The sequence below is a fragment of the Porcisia hertigi genome, chromosome 19 (genome assembly GCF_017918235.1).
Source record: "Porcisia hertigi strain C119 chromosome 19, whole genome shotgun sequence".
Taxonomy (NCBI): domain Eukaryota; phylum Euglenozoa; class Kinetoplastea; order Trypanosomatida; family Trypanosomatidae; genus Porcisia; species Porcisia hertigi.
Genome location: NC_090578.1, coordinates 221,617 through 238,778, shown reverse-complemented (window position 1 = coordinate 238,778; position 17,162 = coordinate 221,617). Strand labels below are relative to the sequence as shown.

General features: G+C 57.9%; 5 protein-coding genes across 5 annotated transcripts; all 5 read right to left on the bottom strand.

The window, feature by feature from the left end:
• Window positions 1–281: 281 nt before the first annotated feature.
• JKF63_05773 (uncharacterized protein) lies at window positions 282–2,249 on the bottom strand (the record flags this gene model as incomplete). Its single annotated transcript, XM_067901727.1, has 1 exon — window positions 282–2,249. The coding sequence occupies one exon, from the start codon at window positions 2,247–2,249 to the stop codon at window positions 282–284; it is 1,968 nt and encodes a 655-aa protein (XP_067757753.1).
• Window positions 2,250–5,478: 3,229 nt separating this feature from the next.
• On the bottom strand, window positions 5,479–7,104 carry JKF63_05772 (uncharacterized protein; the record flags this gene model as incomplete). Its single annotated transcript, XM_067901726.1, has 1 exon — window positions 5,479–7,104. The coding sequence occupies one exon, from the start codon at window positions 7,102–7,104 to the stop codon at window positions 5,479–5,481; it is 1,626 nt and encodes a 541-aa protein (XP_067757752.1).
• Window positions 7,105–7,592: 488 nt separating this feature from the next.
• JKF63_05771 (uncharacterized protein) lies at window positions 7,593–12,464 on the bottom strand (the record flags this gene model as incomplete). Its single annotated transcript, XM_067901725.1, has 1 exon — window positions 7,593–12,464. The coding sequence occupies one exon, from the start codon at window positions 12,462–12,464 to the stop codon at window positions 7,593–7,595; it is 4,872 nt and encodes a 1,623-aa protein (XP_067757751.1).
• A 1,010-nt stretch (window positions 12,465–13,474) lies between these two features.
• On the bottom strand, window positions 13,475–14,374 carry JKF63_05770 (uncharacterized protein; the record flags this gene model as incomplete). Its single annotated transcript, XM_067901724.1, has 1 exon — window positions 13,475–14,374. One exon carries the CDS (start codon window positions 14,372–14,374, stop codon window positions 13,475–13,477), a length of 900 nt encoding a protein of 299 aa, XP_067757750.1.
• Window positions 14,375–15,273: 899 nt separating this feature from the next.
• Window positions 15,274–15,903, bottom strand: JKF63_05769 (uncharacterized protein; the record flags this gene model as incomplete). The annotated part of the gene is made up of 1 exon (XM_067901723.1): window positions 15,274–15,903. One exon carries the CDS (start codon window positions 15,901–15,903, stop codon window positions 15,274–15,276), a length of 630 nt encoding a protein of 209 aa, XP_067757749.1.
• Window positions 15,904–17,162: the final 1,259 nt, after the last annotated feature.

The following is a 17,162-nucleotide window of genomic DNA, read 5'->3' as shown; positions in this document are numbered from 1 at the left end:
AAAGGGGAGGGGAGACGCTTCAGACTCCCTCAATGTTGTGGAAACACAAACAATAAGGCAAAGCCACACAGTGGTTATGAGGACAACGCAGAGAGAGGGAACGTGGCAGTTTTTTTTTTCCGGAGTGTGAGTGAGAGAGCGGTTGCGCTATCCGTACACTGTTCCCAATGAAGGTATACCGTGGTGGGCAGAGATGTAAAATCGCACACATACACACACAGAGAGAGAGAGACATGCACACAAAGCGTAAAAGAAAAAACAAAGGGAATCGAGCAGTCCTCCTATTCTCGGTGTTCCTTTGCTATCCGCATCCGCAGACGCGTCAGTTCCATGCGCAGCTCCTTATCAAAGTCGTCTGTTTGCTGTGTGTCTGCAGCCTCGCCTGTCTCTTCGTACTGTGAGTGTAAAAATTTACTGTAGGAGGGCGTCGCTGCCGATTGTGAGCGGAGCAACGACGACTTGAAGTGCTCCCACTCCTCCTCCTCGCTGTCATCGGCCAAGAGCGCTGCGATGCGCGCACCACCGCCCAAGGCGGAGGTGGGAGTTGTGATCGCACTCGCAGAACAACAACTGTGGTCACGATGAGAGAAACCATTCAGGCGCGTGCTGCCGTCGCCATTTCCGGTGGAGGGGACAGTGGGAGACGGTGTGTCATGGGCTTCATCGAGTGCTTCCGTCGTCGATTCTGGTAGTCGACGTCGCAGGCTAGCAGTTGCGTTACCAGCCAGTGTCGCCCCCGTCGTGAGCGTCGATGCTTCCATCGTTGACACCCCCCAAGAGCAGAGTCGAGTCGGCGCCCCGCGCCACTGTGATGTGGAGGGACGAGCGAGACCCATGGCAGTCCTCGGGGCATGACGGGGGCGAGCACCGCTGCCTGAGGTAGAGGGGCGGGTGTACACGCGTCTATTCGCCTCATCAACGGCAGCAAGAAGGGGGTCGAAGGCGTCGGTGTTCCGTATACACTCCTCTACGAGTCGAAGCTCCTCGGCCAAGCCGTCACTCAACGGGTCCACGTGAACGGAAAAGGGCGCTGTGCGTCGTTGGTTCGCAACCTCCGAGGGAGAACCGGGCACCGGGGATGGGGCGAAGGGGTTGGCGGCGATGATAGCGTCGATATCGACATCGTCGAGCGTCTGGAGCTGAGGCATGAGGAGGCGCACAAACGCGGCCAGCACGTGCGAAAAGGGTCGTTGTTCCGCCAGCAGCAGCACCGGGGAATCGATGCCACCAGTGGTCGCCGTGCTCTCGCCCGCCCCTCGGCCCTCCTCGGCAAGCAAATCCCTATACGCCTCCCGCACACGCGCCTGGTGCTGATACGTCAGCGGGTTCCCGACGAGCGAGAGCGAACGTACCTTACGCAAGGAGCTGAGAACAGAGCGGAGGTCTGCGATATCGTCGAGTAGGTTGCCCTCCACGTCGAGAACTTCTAGCGTCTCGCAGAGAGCCATCACCGGCGCGAGATCACAAACGTGGTTAAAGGGAAGATAGAGTTCCACAAGTGAGGGGCAGCACGCCGCGATGCCGCCCAGGTCCGTTACGTGGCAGCTATTTAACCACAAATACTTCAACTCATGATAACCGGTACCGAGCTGGCGCACACGGGGAATGCGCGAGCAGTTGAGCTTCAGCGACGCAAGTCGTGGTAACTGCGCGCCAATCTGGTCGACCCCGATCATCATGTCCGCATCCACGCGGAGTTGCGTGGAATAGACGAGGTCGAGATCCTCCCAGCCTGTCCAGTCGCGCAGTACTTCAGCGGTAATAAGCCGAGTCTCATACGGTGTCGGTAACTTACCTAACGCACCCGGCTGCGCACCGCCTACCGCTGCCTCTACCCTCATCCGCTGCAGCTCGGCTGGTGTCACCACGGCTGCTGTGTCGACGCTCTCTTCGAAGACGATGCGCTGCACTGCCGCCGCTTCGTCGGCTAGTTCACTCTGAGCTGCCAGTGGCGTAGCCGTGACCGCTTCTTCAGGCGCGCCTCCGACGGTCATGTGAATGGAAGATGCTACGCAGCTCACTGCATCGTCGCCCCCACGACTGCACGACGATGCCCCATGTGCCGCATCGACTTTGTCCTCGAATGAGCCATGTGCAGCAGAAGTCGTCGGCGCGTGCGCGGTGGTGACCTTGAAATTACGCCGAGTTCCCTTAACGCCCTGGGTGCGCGGCACAGCAGCCGTGGTCTGAGCGGCGCACCACGACGACGGAGCGCCGGCAAGCGAGCAGACGGCATCTTCCGCCGACATGCCCTCACTCGCCACATGACAGTAGCCGTGTGCCGCGTGTGGGTGCTGTGTGCCAGCGGGAGGCATCTTACGCCGTTCCAGTGACCCTACGTGAGTAGACGGCGGTGCCGAGTTACGACTTGTCGCACACGCAGCGAATCCCCGGCCACCGACGGCAGGCAACGGGCCCTCACAGGGTGAAGGCGACATCGCTGGCGCTGGACGAGAGCCGGTAAGCTCGCCAGACGCAGTGGGCCAGAAACTGTGTAACATCTCATCTTCATCGTTGAAGCGATTGGACTTGGGGGTGTGGGGAACGCTCTCCGACGCGGATTGGTGCTGTTCCGGCAGGCATGCGTCGGGTGATGCGATGGGTGCCAGCCGAGGCGGTGGCGGAGGTGACCTGTGCGCGACGCCGGTGCGCTTGAAGAGACGTGGGCGCTGTGGCAGGGACGTGGAGAGGCCGCACGGCGCCCCAAGGTACGCTTGAGCAATGACGCTCCTCGCGCCACCCAGCAACCCAAGATCCGAGGATCGTGAGGTTTTGTGTTCCGCAGGCATGATATCCATCTGTGCCCCCTTCCTCCTTTTAGCGAATGTTATCTTTTTTGATCGAACTCCCGCACCGTGCTGTCGGCCGGTCGCGTTTGGAGGAGGAGGAGCAGGAGGAGGAGGGAGAGGAGAGGAGGGGGGGAGATCAAGTGTAATGATTCTATTGTCTCTCCTCACTTCTTTTCCGCAGAAACACACCGACACGGACACACCACGTTTAATGCCCGAGTGCAGCTGCTGGGTCCGCGTATCGGTGTCGTGTATTCCACCTACAACTGATCAGCGGTTCGTCTGCGACTCTCTCGTGCCGCTCCTCTGGGGGGAGGGATGGGGGGGGAGTACAAAAAAACGGGCAAAGAGAAGATCGACCGAAAAAAAGGGGGGGGGTTGGGTGGTGAGACGCTGTGCTCTGTGGGGATTGGGGTTGGGGGATGGAGAAAGGGAGGGGGGGGGGGCAAAACACACCAACGCTCCTCAACGCACACCGTCCGCGCAGCAAACGAAAATGAATGAATATATATATATATATGTGCGTGTGTGGAAATGAAGCCGCTGAGCTACCCTAGAAGACCATTCGAAAAAAAAAGAGTGGAGGACAATTTTGGGCCGAGACAGCACACACACGCACACACGCACACGCACGCACAGTAAAAGAAAAACAGATGAACGCAAAGTAGTTATAATATGCAGAAAGAACACGCGACTGCCGAGGGAGAACGGACAACGCGAGTGAGAGAGAGATGATGCCGTAATTGTGGCCCTTTGAACAGTGAAACGAACACGGGAGCAGGGTGAGGCCAGACTGCCCAGTGCCTGTGGTGGCACCTGTATGCGCCAGAGCCAGGGGAACGTGTAATAAGTCTCCAAAAACAACCCTCGCTCTTTTTTTTTTGCACAATGCCTATGTGGGAGACAGAGGACGGAAGAGAGGAGAGCACAGAAAGTGATCGAGGCGCACGGGGTGTTGTGATGGTGCTGCGCAAGCGTGTATCCCTCTACGTTAAGGAGTGTGTCTATCTGTTTGTGTGTGTGGTGGTGGTGGTGGGGAGGGGGGAGGGGCGCAGAAGTTGTGCTATGTCCAGTAGTTTATAGCCCGCATGATACCGTTGCATTTGAGACCGACCACACAATTAAAAGAGAGGGAGCCGTGATGACAGAGTTTTTTGAGGGGCGAGTAGTGGAGCACAGCTCATGTAAAGAAGCACAAGGAGGAGGAGGAGGAGGAGTAGAGGATAAGGGAGCGGGGAAAGACAGCGGAGGATCATTGGAACGAGAGTGATCTCTACTCCACGGCACGTAGAAGTGTGTGTGTGTGTGTGTTGAGGGGAGGAGAAGGGGGGGGGGGCAGACTAACAGACAAGCGCCGTCGCTGATCGAGTGGGCTGTGACTTCTCCGCTGTACAGCCACAACTTGAGTGCCTGTGACTAGAAGCGAGTTGATGGTTCGCACACCGGGGGAATGGAGTCGGTACCGGTGATAACCTCTTCAATATCCCTTTTAGAGCCCAAACCTAAAACGCGATATTTCTTATATCCCATTCAGCTTGACTATGGCACTGTAACAAACACGGGCAAAGAAATCAACGAGACAGACGCAGATAAGGGTGTTTCGTTTGCAGTGAACAAAAAAGAAAAAAAGGCCAGGGTCAAGGCACCACACACATGCAGACACCCACGGCAGTGTATGGGCGTCGGCCGCTTCAGTGTAACGGTTGGTACCCTTCGGCATTCGTGTGACGGCAGACAGAAGACCACCAGCGCAGGTACAGGAGGAGGGGAACAGACGCGCATTGCCGAGCACAGCCTACCTCACGCAGGCAACAACCGCTATACATACAATATAGATACTTTTTTTTTACAGAAAACGAAAACCGAGAGGGGAAAGGAAGAGAAGGTGAACTAGCCAACCCAACAAACTTGATGATGAAAGGGGGGGGGGAGGGCAGGCCCCCCCCCACAATACAGGAGCACGCCAATGAGCCACAGATCCCTTTTCTCAGTATTCACAACTGCCCTTCCTCCCTTCCTTCACCCCACCTCTTTTTTTTCATATCTCCTCAATCGTAGGAACGAGTCATCGACGCTGTTCTGCACAGAGAAGAGCGCATCAAGCCAGACACACCACCACTGACATCGAGAGAACAGCAGTGAGAGTGGGGGAAGAAGGAGAAGGAAAAGGAGAAGGAGGAGGAGAAGAAAAACACATCAAGAAAAACGCGCTCCGGCTGCCGTCCTCTGAACCACAAAAAAAAATACATCATAAAAACACGCATACTTTACATGACCTGTCCTCCCACAATATATATATTTTTTTTTCTTCATCGAGAAGGGGGAGGAGGTAAGCGGGGGGGAGGGGAGGGCAAAGAAGAAATGGAGGAGAAATGCGCGGACGTGAAGCGCCAGTCCCGGAGCGGCGATGGCGGGAGCGGTCGAAAAGACGGTGTGGCTACAAACTGGAGAGGAGCTAAAAAAAATTCGATCGGAAGTGCGCGCACACAGTCGATCCACACATGGGAAACACAAACAATGACCCACCCACCCCCCCCTACTTGAGTGAAGAGCACCCTCACGGAGCTCTTCCTCGGAGAAGCTGCGCATGAACGACTCATGAAAAGAGTGTTGCCGATGAGCCGTAAGCAATAGCATAGAGGTATACAAATATATACTGTTCGTCTGTTCCTACTTTGTGCTCTGTGTATCATGGCTTCATCGAAGACGCAGCGGCAAAGCGGCCGGGGATCTTGCACACTATTGTCTTTTTCGGCACGTAACGGAGGTACAGATGCTGGCGCGCTTTTTCAAACTCGTGCCTCTCCATCAAATTCATGGAACTCCACCGCATCGCTCGTTCCCGCTTCATGTGCTCATCGATCAGGCCGTACGGCGGCGGTGTCGGTACCGCGTCCTTGGCCGCGGCAGAAGTTGTCAACTTGCCGAGGCGCTCGAAGCAGTACCAGTTCCAGCACCGCTGGATGCATGTCGCGCACGCCTCCATCAATTCGCGCTGCCACACAGCCTCAACCTCCAGAGCCTCGATCTTTTGGGCATTGTACTTCGCCATGAGGGCTCGCACCTGTCTCTCCCTCAACGCGCGTTGTTTATGCATGCGCTTCACCAACACGTACATGTTGAACGTCCGACTGATAATATGTGTGACCTTCTGGTAGTACTGATCCCTCAAAAGCTTTGTGCGAACCTTGCTGACAGCCTGCTTGCTAAGGTACACGCGTTGCACGACGCCGGCGTTGAAGTCCAGGTCCTCGTGGCGCAAATTCTCCTTCTTCCACTCTTCACGAGAAAGAGCCTCTGGCGTCGTCAGCGCCAACGCCCGCTCCGCGCGTCGGGCCCGCATCTTCGAGTTGGCAGCCTCCACTTCCTCCTGTGGCAAGGGCTGCGCCGGAAGCTTATGTTCGCGAAACTGTAGCAGAGTGCGGGTTGGCTTATCTTCCTCAGAATTGCTTGCGAGCTCATCCGCGTCCGATGGACGGTTGGCTACTGCTGCAATAGTGTGCGCGTGCCGCCATGGGAAGTACGGGCGGTGCTTCCGGAAGGCAATCTGCTCCAGCGCAGGTGGCCACTCTGACACGGGCAGGCCCTCCATTGCACATTTGTAGCGCTGCTTCTCACGTAGGTACCACCGTACCATTCGCTGGATAACCTGTGCAGCAAGGTCGTAACGGTGCCTTTGCCAGTAAATCATGTTCGCGGTGTTTGCCATGCGTTCTGAGATGTACGACTCCCTGCGCTCCTGCGCCCACTTTTCTCGAATACCCTCCAGACGCCGTCGTTGCCAACGCGCGTTTAATGTGCGCCACCAGCACTGGATGCGCCGGGCACGGCTGTTGAGGACCTCGTTCAGTGTCTGAGCCTGCCGAAGTCGGCGGCGGCACAACACACCCCGCCACATCCGACTCACCTCTCGCTGGGCGCGATGCTCCCGCTCGCCCGCTGTCTCAATGTCGTTCGCGTACACCGGACCGGGCCGCTGAGGTCGTTTCACACGCGGTGGGAATTCACTGGGTGGGTGTGGCGGCGCACAAAGGGTAAACACCGGGAACTCGACGTCTTCGTAGAGTCCAGAGAAGGTGGCAGGCTGGCGTGCGGCAACGATGGCACCCCCTTTCTTGCCATCGCTCACCACAAGAGCACACTTTGTGCCAGCGGAGTGAGCGAATGTTTTTCCATCCTGAACAGAACCCCTGCTTTCGCCATGACCATTCGCCAGGTCCACCTCCCTTCCCTTCTCATTATCCGCTGCAGCGGCAGCAATCGACTGGGAAGGTTCGTGGCGCGCCCACGCGTCTGCTGGGAAAAGTGTGCTCATGGGCCCCTGCCTGTAGAAAAGAGAAGTGGTGGCGGCAGAGATTAGGCTAAAGTTGTGTATCGCTGGTGCACAAATCGAGAGAAGAGAAGAGAAGTAGATGACTGAAGAATGGGGGGAGGGAGACGAGACGGAGTTGCAGCCATGTATCCGTGAGTGCTGCCAAAGAGGGAAAAGGGGGAAGGGGGAGGGGGGAACAGCAGGCTGCACCCCTCGAGAATGCGAAGAGGGGCCCCCTACCACGACTGTCGTCGCTGAGATTTGAACCTGGTACCCCCCCCCCTGTGAGCGAATGGCATGGAGCGCTGTTTGGTGCGGTCTTCCCCTCGATGTTACGGAGTCTGTGGAATAGGCGGAGGGTAGGCGCAACAGTCGCCAGCAAAAGACAGCAGTTTTTTTTTTGGCACGCACGTGAAAAAGTTTCGGGGGAGGAGGGAGTCAACAATCACCTCTGCAATGCACATCCGTGCACACACGCACGCAGGCACGCGCTACGCCCCGCCCGATGGTTTTCGGGACCTGCCGCTCAGCGGCAGGCCACGAGCCCTGGCGTTGTACCGACGGCGGGAAAGGTGAGCTCGTTGCGCAAAATAGCGCCGAGCATTCACGCGCTGCCGCTCCCCCTGCGAGAGAGGCGTCGCCATCACCGCGGCGGTATGGACAACACCGCTGTCAACGGTGTCTGTGTGATGCGTAACAACACCACTAGACTCACTACCGAGCTGCGGCACTGCAAGTGTCTGTTCTGCGTCGAGCTGCGCTGTTGAGCCCAACTGGGGTGGCGGTGAAGACGCTAATGGCGAAGGTGACCGGGGCCGAGCGGTGACAACAACCTCCGTCAGCACCTCGTTCGCCGCCAGAAGCTGCTGCACGCGGGTGTGGGAGATGTGGGGGAATGCGTTCTGGACCACAGCCACAGCTGCGTCAACGTTGACAGGTTCTCGAAGAAGGATCTGGTTATAGGAGCAAGAAGTCCCGCCGCCAGGGAGGGAGGCGACTGCGCCGCGGATAGGTGTCACCCTCATCTCGGCTACACCTTCACCCTGCGTAGTGGACATGGGCGTCGGCGTCGTCGTCGCCGTCGTCCATCGAGACGAAAGGCGCTGTGCTTCCTGTTCTACTGCTTCGGCGGCTTCCGCCGCCAGCGCGGATACGATGCAGCGATCCACCTCAGCCTGCTCCTCAGCCTTGTAGCGGAGTCGTGCCTGTTTGAGGTCATCGCGGGTGAGCACCGCGCCTTCATCTAAGAGATCGCTGACACGCATGCGCTTGTAGGGCAGCCCACTAAGTCGCGTTACGCGGTGCAAAAAGAACGGGGCGACCCTGTGGCGAAAGCAAAGTCGTGTAGCAAGGAGCCGAAGTGTCTCCAGGAGGGACTCGCGCTCCAACAAGGTAGCCCGGCGTTTGCGCCGCTGCTGAATGTCCAGGGCGTCACCCGCGGCAGCGACAGGAGCAGCACTGCTGCTCCCTCTAGCGCTAATCTCTGGTTGCGTGAAAGCCAGATTCGGTGACAAGGGCACCGGGCACTGTGTCGTCCCATCGCCGGCATCCGCGGATGAGTGGAAAAGATCTCTACAGGTGGTGCGGCCCGGCGCCACCAGCGTTTGCAGACCATGTAGATCCGATTCTGGTGAAGCCTCGCGTGAGATGGCCGACAACCTCGCGGTTTTGGGGAAGGCCTCCGACGACAGTGGTGGGACAGATTGGCCACGGCGCGCCACGGCATGCGCGGAGCAAGATGCGGTGGCATCCTCGCGCGCCGGTGGTGGAACCAACAAACCAAACTCAGCGCAGAGATCGCGCAGTTCAGCGTTCGTCATGTGCGACCACGCTTTAGCATGCAGGCGTCTGTCCAAGGCTGACGGCAGAGAGGACAACATTGGCGCCATAGGTGGACTGGAAGAAGGAGCTGTGGGGCACCTGCGAACGCTATCCAGCGACGCTAACAAGGGCGGCCGCGGCGGCGAGGAGACGGCTCGTGTGCGGAGACGAGAAGATGCGTCAGGGGAGCAACTTTGGACGTCGTCTTTGCTGCGGCCGTGGGAGTTGGCATCCTCCGTATCACTGCCAGAGCTCAGCTCCATTACCTCCACCGGCGCGGGTGATGGAGTGCGGACCCCAGCCGTCAACCCCCCGCTGCCACAATTAGAGATCAGATGGGGCTGTGCGGCGTGGATGCCTGGCGATGCGGCTCGTCCAGTGGAACCTTTATCAAGACAGTTCTGTGTGTAATCCAGCGCATCGATACCGTACGCCTCCCACCATTCCTCATCTGCCGGCACAGCTTCCTTTTTATCGGGGTCGGCCGCAGCGGTATCTGCTGATAAGGTTTGGTGCGCCGTCGACGGGCACTCTTGCACCACCCACAGACACGCGGCTGTGCGGCCATTACCCCCCTCGGATCCGACCGTGTGAATGTGAGGAGCAGCAGAACCTCTTGATGTATGGGTTGCGTCTCCCATCTCGACGTGCTTGGAAGGGCGCTGCGTGCCGACTGTCAGGAGACCGACACTTTCGCAGCTGACGTTGCCCGTCTCCTTGCACTCATCGCTGCTGCTTGAAGAAAACAAAGCCGCCTTCATTGCAGTTGGAGCGTCCTGCCCCACAGCTCCATCGGGAGCTTCGTTCTCGACCGTCGCGGCGGGAGCTAGCGTGGAAGGGCAACTCAGGGGAACCGGCGCAGCAGTGGAGATCATGGTCGTGCGCGCTGAAGGGTCGGTGCTGGTCATGGGAGAGAGCACTATCCCATCGAGACTCGAGCGAGCGACCGCGTCTGCACCAAGAGGAGCACTAGCAGCAGGCCACACTGTATTAGCTGCAGCAGCCACTGCTGGGCTAGGAAAAGGAAACGAGGATTGATCGGGTCCACGGCCTTCATTATCTAGCATATAATAGACAAGCTTCGCCGACGCGTCCAGCTCCGCGGCCTCGGCGCCTGAAGCACACGCGCTGGCGCTGCGTGTTGAGACCGGTATGGGCTGCACGACAGCGCGCAGAGGCACGCACTTGTTGGTGCTTGAATCGCCTGCAGATAAAAAGGCTGCTGTGGAGCTAATTGCTTTCAGCTCCGCGTTGTACGACCGCAGCGCCTCCCGCAGTGCGTCGTCGAGGCGGCGGCGTGCGTCGGCGAGCCGGCTATCCAGTAGAGCCATTGTCTGCAGAGCGTCTTGTGGAGCAACAGGGTCACTGTGTGTGTCAACCAACGAAGCGGTATAGGGGCTGTGACTCGGTTGAGAAGCTTCCTCCTCCATAAGAAACGAGCGTCGTGGGGCTTGGCGTTGTTGCGATCCACTACACACTGCACGGCTCTCCTCCGCTAGGTTGTTGACGGAGGTCGGATATGCATCTGCGCTGGTCGCTTTATATGCCTCTTCTGCCACTGGTGATGCACCACGACTCACAGGCGCTGTCACCAGATCTAGGGGAGGAAGAACGTGCAGCTCGGCGCTCGCAGAGAGGGCGCCGAGAGAGATGTTGCTCGTGGTGACAAAATCGTTGCGAACCAGTTCGTGAGACTCGGCGGTGGCGGAGTCGCGCCCACTGAGCAGCTGTTCCAGCGCGCCAGACGGTGCGTCTATCCCGGCGAGCGTCCAGCGTTCGCTTGCGGCCCCTCTTCCACCCGCACATTCAGAACCGTTTTGTTGCACAACAGCGGGCTGTCGCTCCGCCGCCTCGCACAAGGAGAACAGAATGGAGGAGAGGTGCGACTCGCATGAATTCCGGGAGGGGGACAGCTCTGCTGGTGGCATCCTCCCCTCCGCATTGAAAGAGCCCTCCTCCACCTCATCCCGCCTTCCCCCTGCGGCGAAGGTGCTCGTCGCTCGTCGCGCACAACGGGAGGGACTCTCCTCGTCTGCAGGGGCAGCCTCCGCGTCACTGCCCACGATCAGCTCGACCTGCGGCATACTCGTCTCACGACTCCGCAAAGCGTTGGGCTCGTCGCCATCCCCGCAGGGTTCGCTTCCGCTGCAGCTCAATGTGCCGGTTGTCGTAACGGCGTCAACGTCCACTGCGTCCACGTCGTATGGGGTCACCCTGGTTGTTATCCTGGACGTCGCATCCCCGGACTCGCCTTGGTCGACGCGAGCGGTGCAGGAAGGACGGCACAGCCCCGCCTGTCGGCGCCGACGAGCCACCGCTTGTCGTGAATGGCTGCAACGGTACGACAGCTGCTGCATTAGCTGGGTGGCACTCGTCGTGAGTGAGTTGCACGAGGAGAACGACACAGACGACGGAGTTCCGCGAGGCGGCGGCACCACCACCCGCGAAGACGCACCGGCCTCGCCGCAGTCACTTGAGGCGGCATGCGGAGCGGGATCTGCAGTGCAAATGGCAACGGCGGAAGACTGTGGCTGAAGCACGCAGTCGCGCTCACCACAGGAGTGAATGCCCGTACTTCTACCGGGGCCCGCGCAGCCGACCACTGCGTCACGGAGCTGCATCGACTGCTGGAGATTATCGGTGCCACTCCCAGTTTCGCTTGCACAAAGACCACGGTACTCCGTGCAGTCCGACTTCGTGATGTCGCTGTTCGTTTTGGCAGCACGTCCCCGGGTTTTCTTTGCGCAACGCTCCCTGGCTGCCACCTTGGCGTTGTGGCTCTCCTCCAGTGCGCGCCGTCGCGCTCCCGCGGCCTCCGCCTTGAGGCGGCGCGCCTCACCACGCTGCCACCGTCGAATACCTCGCAAAAATTCATTTTGCTGCTGCAGCGATGCCAATGGTCCCAACAGCTCAGCCGCGCCCTTCGAAGTGGCCCCCTGCTCGGCCATTTCTGGCATTGACCGAATACCGACACCACAAATCAGATGAGCAGCGTAGCCTTGAAGCTGCACACTGGCCAAAAACTCAACGACAGGATGGGATAGCGACAGCTGCGGCGGCGACGCTTCGAGCTGCTGCTGTCCCAACGATGGAGGCAGCGCACCCGGGTGCGAGTCACAAGGCGTGGACGGTCGGGAGAATGCGTCATCGAGTGCCGTGGGGGTGCAGGCGCCCTGATTACAGCTCACACGATGAAAAGGTGTCGCTGCCTCTTCTTGTGTGTCACCGCAGGCGGGTGAGTTCGAGTTTGTGGCCCGGTGCACATCACCGTATCCAAGTGACCAGGTCCGGTTTTCGTGGACACTCGCGTGCCTTGGCGATTCTGGAACGCTGCACGAGCGACGAGTGGTGTGACTGTTCAGCGCTACTGCCTCCCCCCCGATCTGGGGACAGGGAGAAATCCCCTTCACTAGCTGCTGCAGCGGCGGCGGCGGTGGTGTTGGTGGTGATCGGCTTCGCTTGCCCAGTCCGGGCCGGTGTAGTCCGCCCTCCATCTCTGAAAGCCGCGACAGGAGCGACTCGACGTCCCCAGACTGGGACATGAAAGTGACAATGGAGTGTAATCTACAACAAGATAATCGACATGGACAAAAAAAAAACAGAAGCAAACAAACAAAGAACTAAAACGCCGCGTCGAGTTTGACGAACGAAGATATTCCACATGCACACCCCAAGCAACGGGCTGCGGCGACCGTGGCGGTCGTATGAGGCAATAGAAGCCCCGACACGGCCACACCACTGCGCACACAGGCACGCACACTTACACCGGAGTATTAGCCGAGTGAGACAGAAAACAAACCGTGAGGGAATTGAAGCACCATTGCAAACAGAGGATGGAGGGAGGGACTCCACGAATAAAAGCAGCAACACACCCCACAGCGCACACCGACATGTGCCGTAAAAAAATTACAAGATGTGGGAACACAGCGTTCGGTTCTGGGGGAATGAGGTTATGCCACGTAGTTGCACGTCCCTGTCCCGCTCGCGGCGGCTCACAAGAGACCAAATAAATTTCCAAAAAAAAAAAGATCGCCACGGAGAGAAAAAAACAAAAGGAGGCACACGCAAAGCAGCCCTCAAGTGTTGTGAAATCCCACTTTGTGCCGCCCCACCCACCCCTCCTGCGTGAGGCCTTTTTTTTTCTATGTGTGTTTCAAATGGAAAAAGATTTCCGGTCCAGAGCTGATCAAAGGGGGAGAGGAAGGGGAGAGTGTTAGGAATTGCCATGGCGAAAAGCATTGTGTGCGTTGCGGATCCTTGTCCGGCTTGCATTCCCCCTCCTCTCCAGATTTCATCCAAAAAGAAAAAAGGTGGCAGTCCCAACTGACGAGGTCAGCCCTTTCTCAAGAAAGTGGGACACAACATAACTGAAGGGGAGGGGGGGGGTGACGTGACGTGACACTGCTGCGCGTGTGCATCTGTGGTAAGAGCTGTGGTGATCAGTAGGGAATTTTTTTTTTCGGGGGGGGAAGGGAGGGGATGGCCAAGGAAGCGGTTGAGCTGTACATCAACAAATAAACAGGAGAGCACCGCGAAAAAAAAAAGTCATCATCTAAGATGATATGGTGAGTCTGTTCAATTTTCGGTCTATTGCCTCCATCTCGGCAATCACGGTACCCAAGTGGCTCTGTAGCTCTCGTTCCCGTCGGCATTGTTCAATTTTACTCCTGACACTACCGCCCTGACGGCCTACAATGCCGCTGCCGACACCAAGCCCGTCTCCAGTGGCGACCGCACCGGGCGAAGATATCGATTCTGGTGGAGTCGGGGAAACCGCGGCGGAGTTGCTGGCGCTGCCGCGTGCGCGGCGCTCGGATAATCGCGATTGAGTTTCAGGCACGCCCTCGGCGCAACCGCCAGCGGAGGGAGACGAAGCGCAGACAGCGAGCTCACTCCCTCGCAAGCGCGCAAGCTCGCTCTGCACCTCCTGCGCTGTTCCACGAAGCATCGCGAACCGATCCTCCAGTTCGGCGCGCGGGTTGAGACGGTTGTGGCGAGCACGCTGCGCCCCAGTGAGCGTTTTCGGCTTGGGCAGCTCCGCGCCGTACGTCATAACATCCGCCAGCCTGTCCTTCTCGGCGTCCGTGATGGCGGGTCGAGTAAAGCGGTCGCTGATAGGCTGCGGCAGCCTATTGCGTGCCTCCTCCTCCGCCTCTATAGCAGTCTTGGTGCGGCGATGTGGGATCTGCTGCAGCCGCCAGCGCGCCAAGTCTTCCTCGGTTGGCCGCTTTCCTAAACCAACCCGAGGGCGGTGCACAGGTGCCTTCGACTTTGGAATTGGTTTAGGGTGGATCTGCGCGGCCTCGGCGGCCTCCCGCTCTTGGCGTCGCCGTGCCAGCAATGCTGCCAACCGAGGGTCAAGCGTACTGGGCTTTGAGGGAGCAACATAGCAGCGGTAAATCGCTTCGCCTGCGGGGGTGCCACGACCAAATATGTTGATGGTGTCCTCCATGTCCTCCCCTCTATGTGTGTGTGTGTGTGTGGGAGGCAAACCTGGAAAGATTATCCTTTTTTTTGAGGGGGGAGAGGGGGGATGCAGTCAAACCCGCAAGCCGTAGGGGCTTTTTAAAAATAGGGTGTGTGGATAGAGCACTCTGTCATGTGCAGCAGAAGGGATGCGTGCTCAACGGGAAATGCGAGGAGGATGCGGAAGAGTGAGAAGAGACCAATGAAAGATTGGCAAAAAAACAAACAGGCATCGAGTGTGGAGCGCCCATCGATGCGCGCAGAACACGACATGGCGCCTGATGGCTCAACGGGGGATACGACCACGCTTTCACACACACACACACCATGAGTAGAAGAGGGGAGGGGGGCGGACAAGGGGGATGAGCACGTTACGCCTACCCTCTGTCTCCATACAGCGAACACATCGTTTGGTGAAAGGCCCCCACTCTTCACACCTTTGGCACAAGTCAACACCACACGAGTCGACAGTCTGGGCGCCCCCGCTCCCCCCCCCCTCCCTATTCTCTAGCCTTTAGGGATCCGTGTGCTGAACACCGGGGGGGGGGGGAGGGGGGCACTTCTTATTGATCTAATCCTCTCATCGCTGGCTTCGCACGAATGTGCACACAGGCACACGAGCCCCTTAAATTGCATGTCCAACTAACGCGATAGCATCGTCCACAGACATCACCACTGCCTACACGCTTACATGGCCGCAGTCGGGGCAATAAGAGAAAAAAAATGTGATTTGAGAGGCGATGCCCACCCATGCACTACTCGATAAAGGTGACAAGAAATCTTTGTTGTGTGGCCCCAATCTAAGCCAACCCTCCGCCCTTCTCCTCATGTCAATCAGCTCGCATTGACCAGAAGGGGCATGTGGCTGTTCGCTTCAGTCCCCACTCAATAGTGCTGCAGGTCCAGCAAGTGTTCTAGTCGCCGCGACGCCCTGCGTGTCAGGAATCGGGACCACATCTTGTGGATCATAAACGAGAACCAGATGCGACGCCCGAATATCGAACCGACAACGAAGAGAATGAGAGAGTAGCTGGGGTACATGATGAAGAAGTACATGAAGCGGTAGAGCCATGGCCCATTTTTCCATCCAGCCTCGTCGGTGAGACCAAAAAAGCCGTGATGACAGAGATACCGAATCTGCGGCCGCACGAGGTAGACAGAGGCCAGCCCAGCAATGGAGAACACAAGACATATGATAAACTGCTCGGACAGTGGAAGCTTGAAGAGACTCCCCTTGGCTGGAACGCCCTTGACGTAAACAATGTCTTTATGCGTGCGCCAATCCTTGCGCTGCGGGCCATGGGACACGGCCTGCTGAGAGGACACCTTCGCCCCTGCAGCTTCGCCCGCGGCTGTGGTTGAGGATTTGGTCTCGGCACGGACCTTGGTGGCGCATCGCCGCTGTGCCCAGTGCATTGGATGATGCCCAGAGACCGGAGGCAGTGGACGCGACCCTCGCAGCAAGGGCGTCGCTGCGGGCACGACTATGCGGCTCAGATTGAGACGAGTGAGCATGCGATACAGTCGATGTGTGGTGAGTTCTTGAAATATATATATAGGTGACACGTAAGCGCTGACTCAAGCGCAGAAGCAAAGGTGACTTTGCGAGCGTGTACAGGGGTGACCTTGAAGTGCCGCTCAAGACTGGCCGAAGCCACGGCCCAAAGGAGAGTCGCGTGGCGCGCAAAGAGAGAGAGAGAGAAAAGTGGGTGTGTGGGTGTGTGTTCCATAACAAAGAAACGCGCAACACATACATCTGCATACTCTGCTTACACCACAGAGAGGGAACGGCAAGCCGCCGCGTATTGGAAGCGGGTTTCCTTGCCTGTGTTCCCTGCAGCCAAGGAGCTTGTTTCACCCAATTGTGTGGCATACGGGCATGCGAGCCATCGCAGATATGATCAGATGTGGGGGCTTCGTTGCAGGCTGCTAGGGCAAGGAGCCGAGCCACTCGAGACCTTGCACACGTGGGCTGCGTGCCGGGGTGGTGCGCCCCAAGGCGACTCCTCTTGCCTCCTCGCTGTCATCTGAACCTCTTCTTTGCCCGCTACGCCCAGTCTCGGCACCGCATTCACACCAAGTATGCGCCGACACATGAGCCCGCCCGATTCACACGACGTTGATGAGCCCCCGTTGTGCGAAGATGAACACCGGTGAAGGGGGAGGGGGGGGGGGGGGCACAACACCCCAACTAAAGACAACCAGTCAGGACGGAAGGAGGAAGCAAGAGAGCAATGACGAGATGTGACAGCATCAGTACCGTATCGAGTAAACTAGTTTGAAGAGCAGAGAGGTGCATTAAAAGAAAAAAAACTAGAAGAAGCAACATGTACAACAGAGCACCAGTGTTTATCAGAAATGTCAAATGAGCTTCCTCCTCTCCTTCCAGACGACCGTCACCACAAAAGTGGAGAAAGAGAAAGGGGGGTTTGGGGAGAGGGGGGGGGAACAAGGGTCACACGCAGGAAAAGCAATCTGGTAGGGAGAGAAAGAGAGGGTAGGACACCAGCATCTCCCCAATCAAGGTGGAGGGAAACAAAAAAAACCTTTTGAAATAAGTGGGCTTCGCATATGGGGGGGGCAGGGGGGTACAGCGCATCACGAGAGATGGGGAAAAAGAAAGAGAGAGCCGCATTGCAAACTGTACGTAAAGCCCTCCACTCAAACGAAAAGAGAAACGAAACCCAAGACAAGTCCAACCATCTTTATATGTTTTTTATTTTAGTCTGGGAGGGGGGGGACAACCGAGAGTTTTGTGTGTTTTTTTCCGTTCT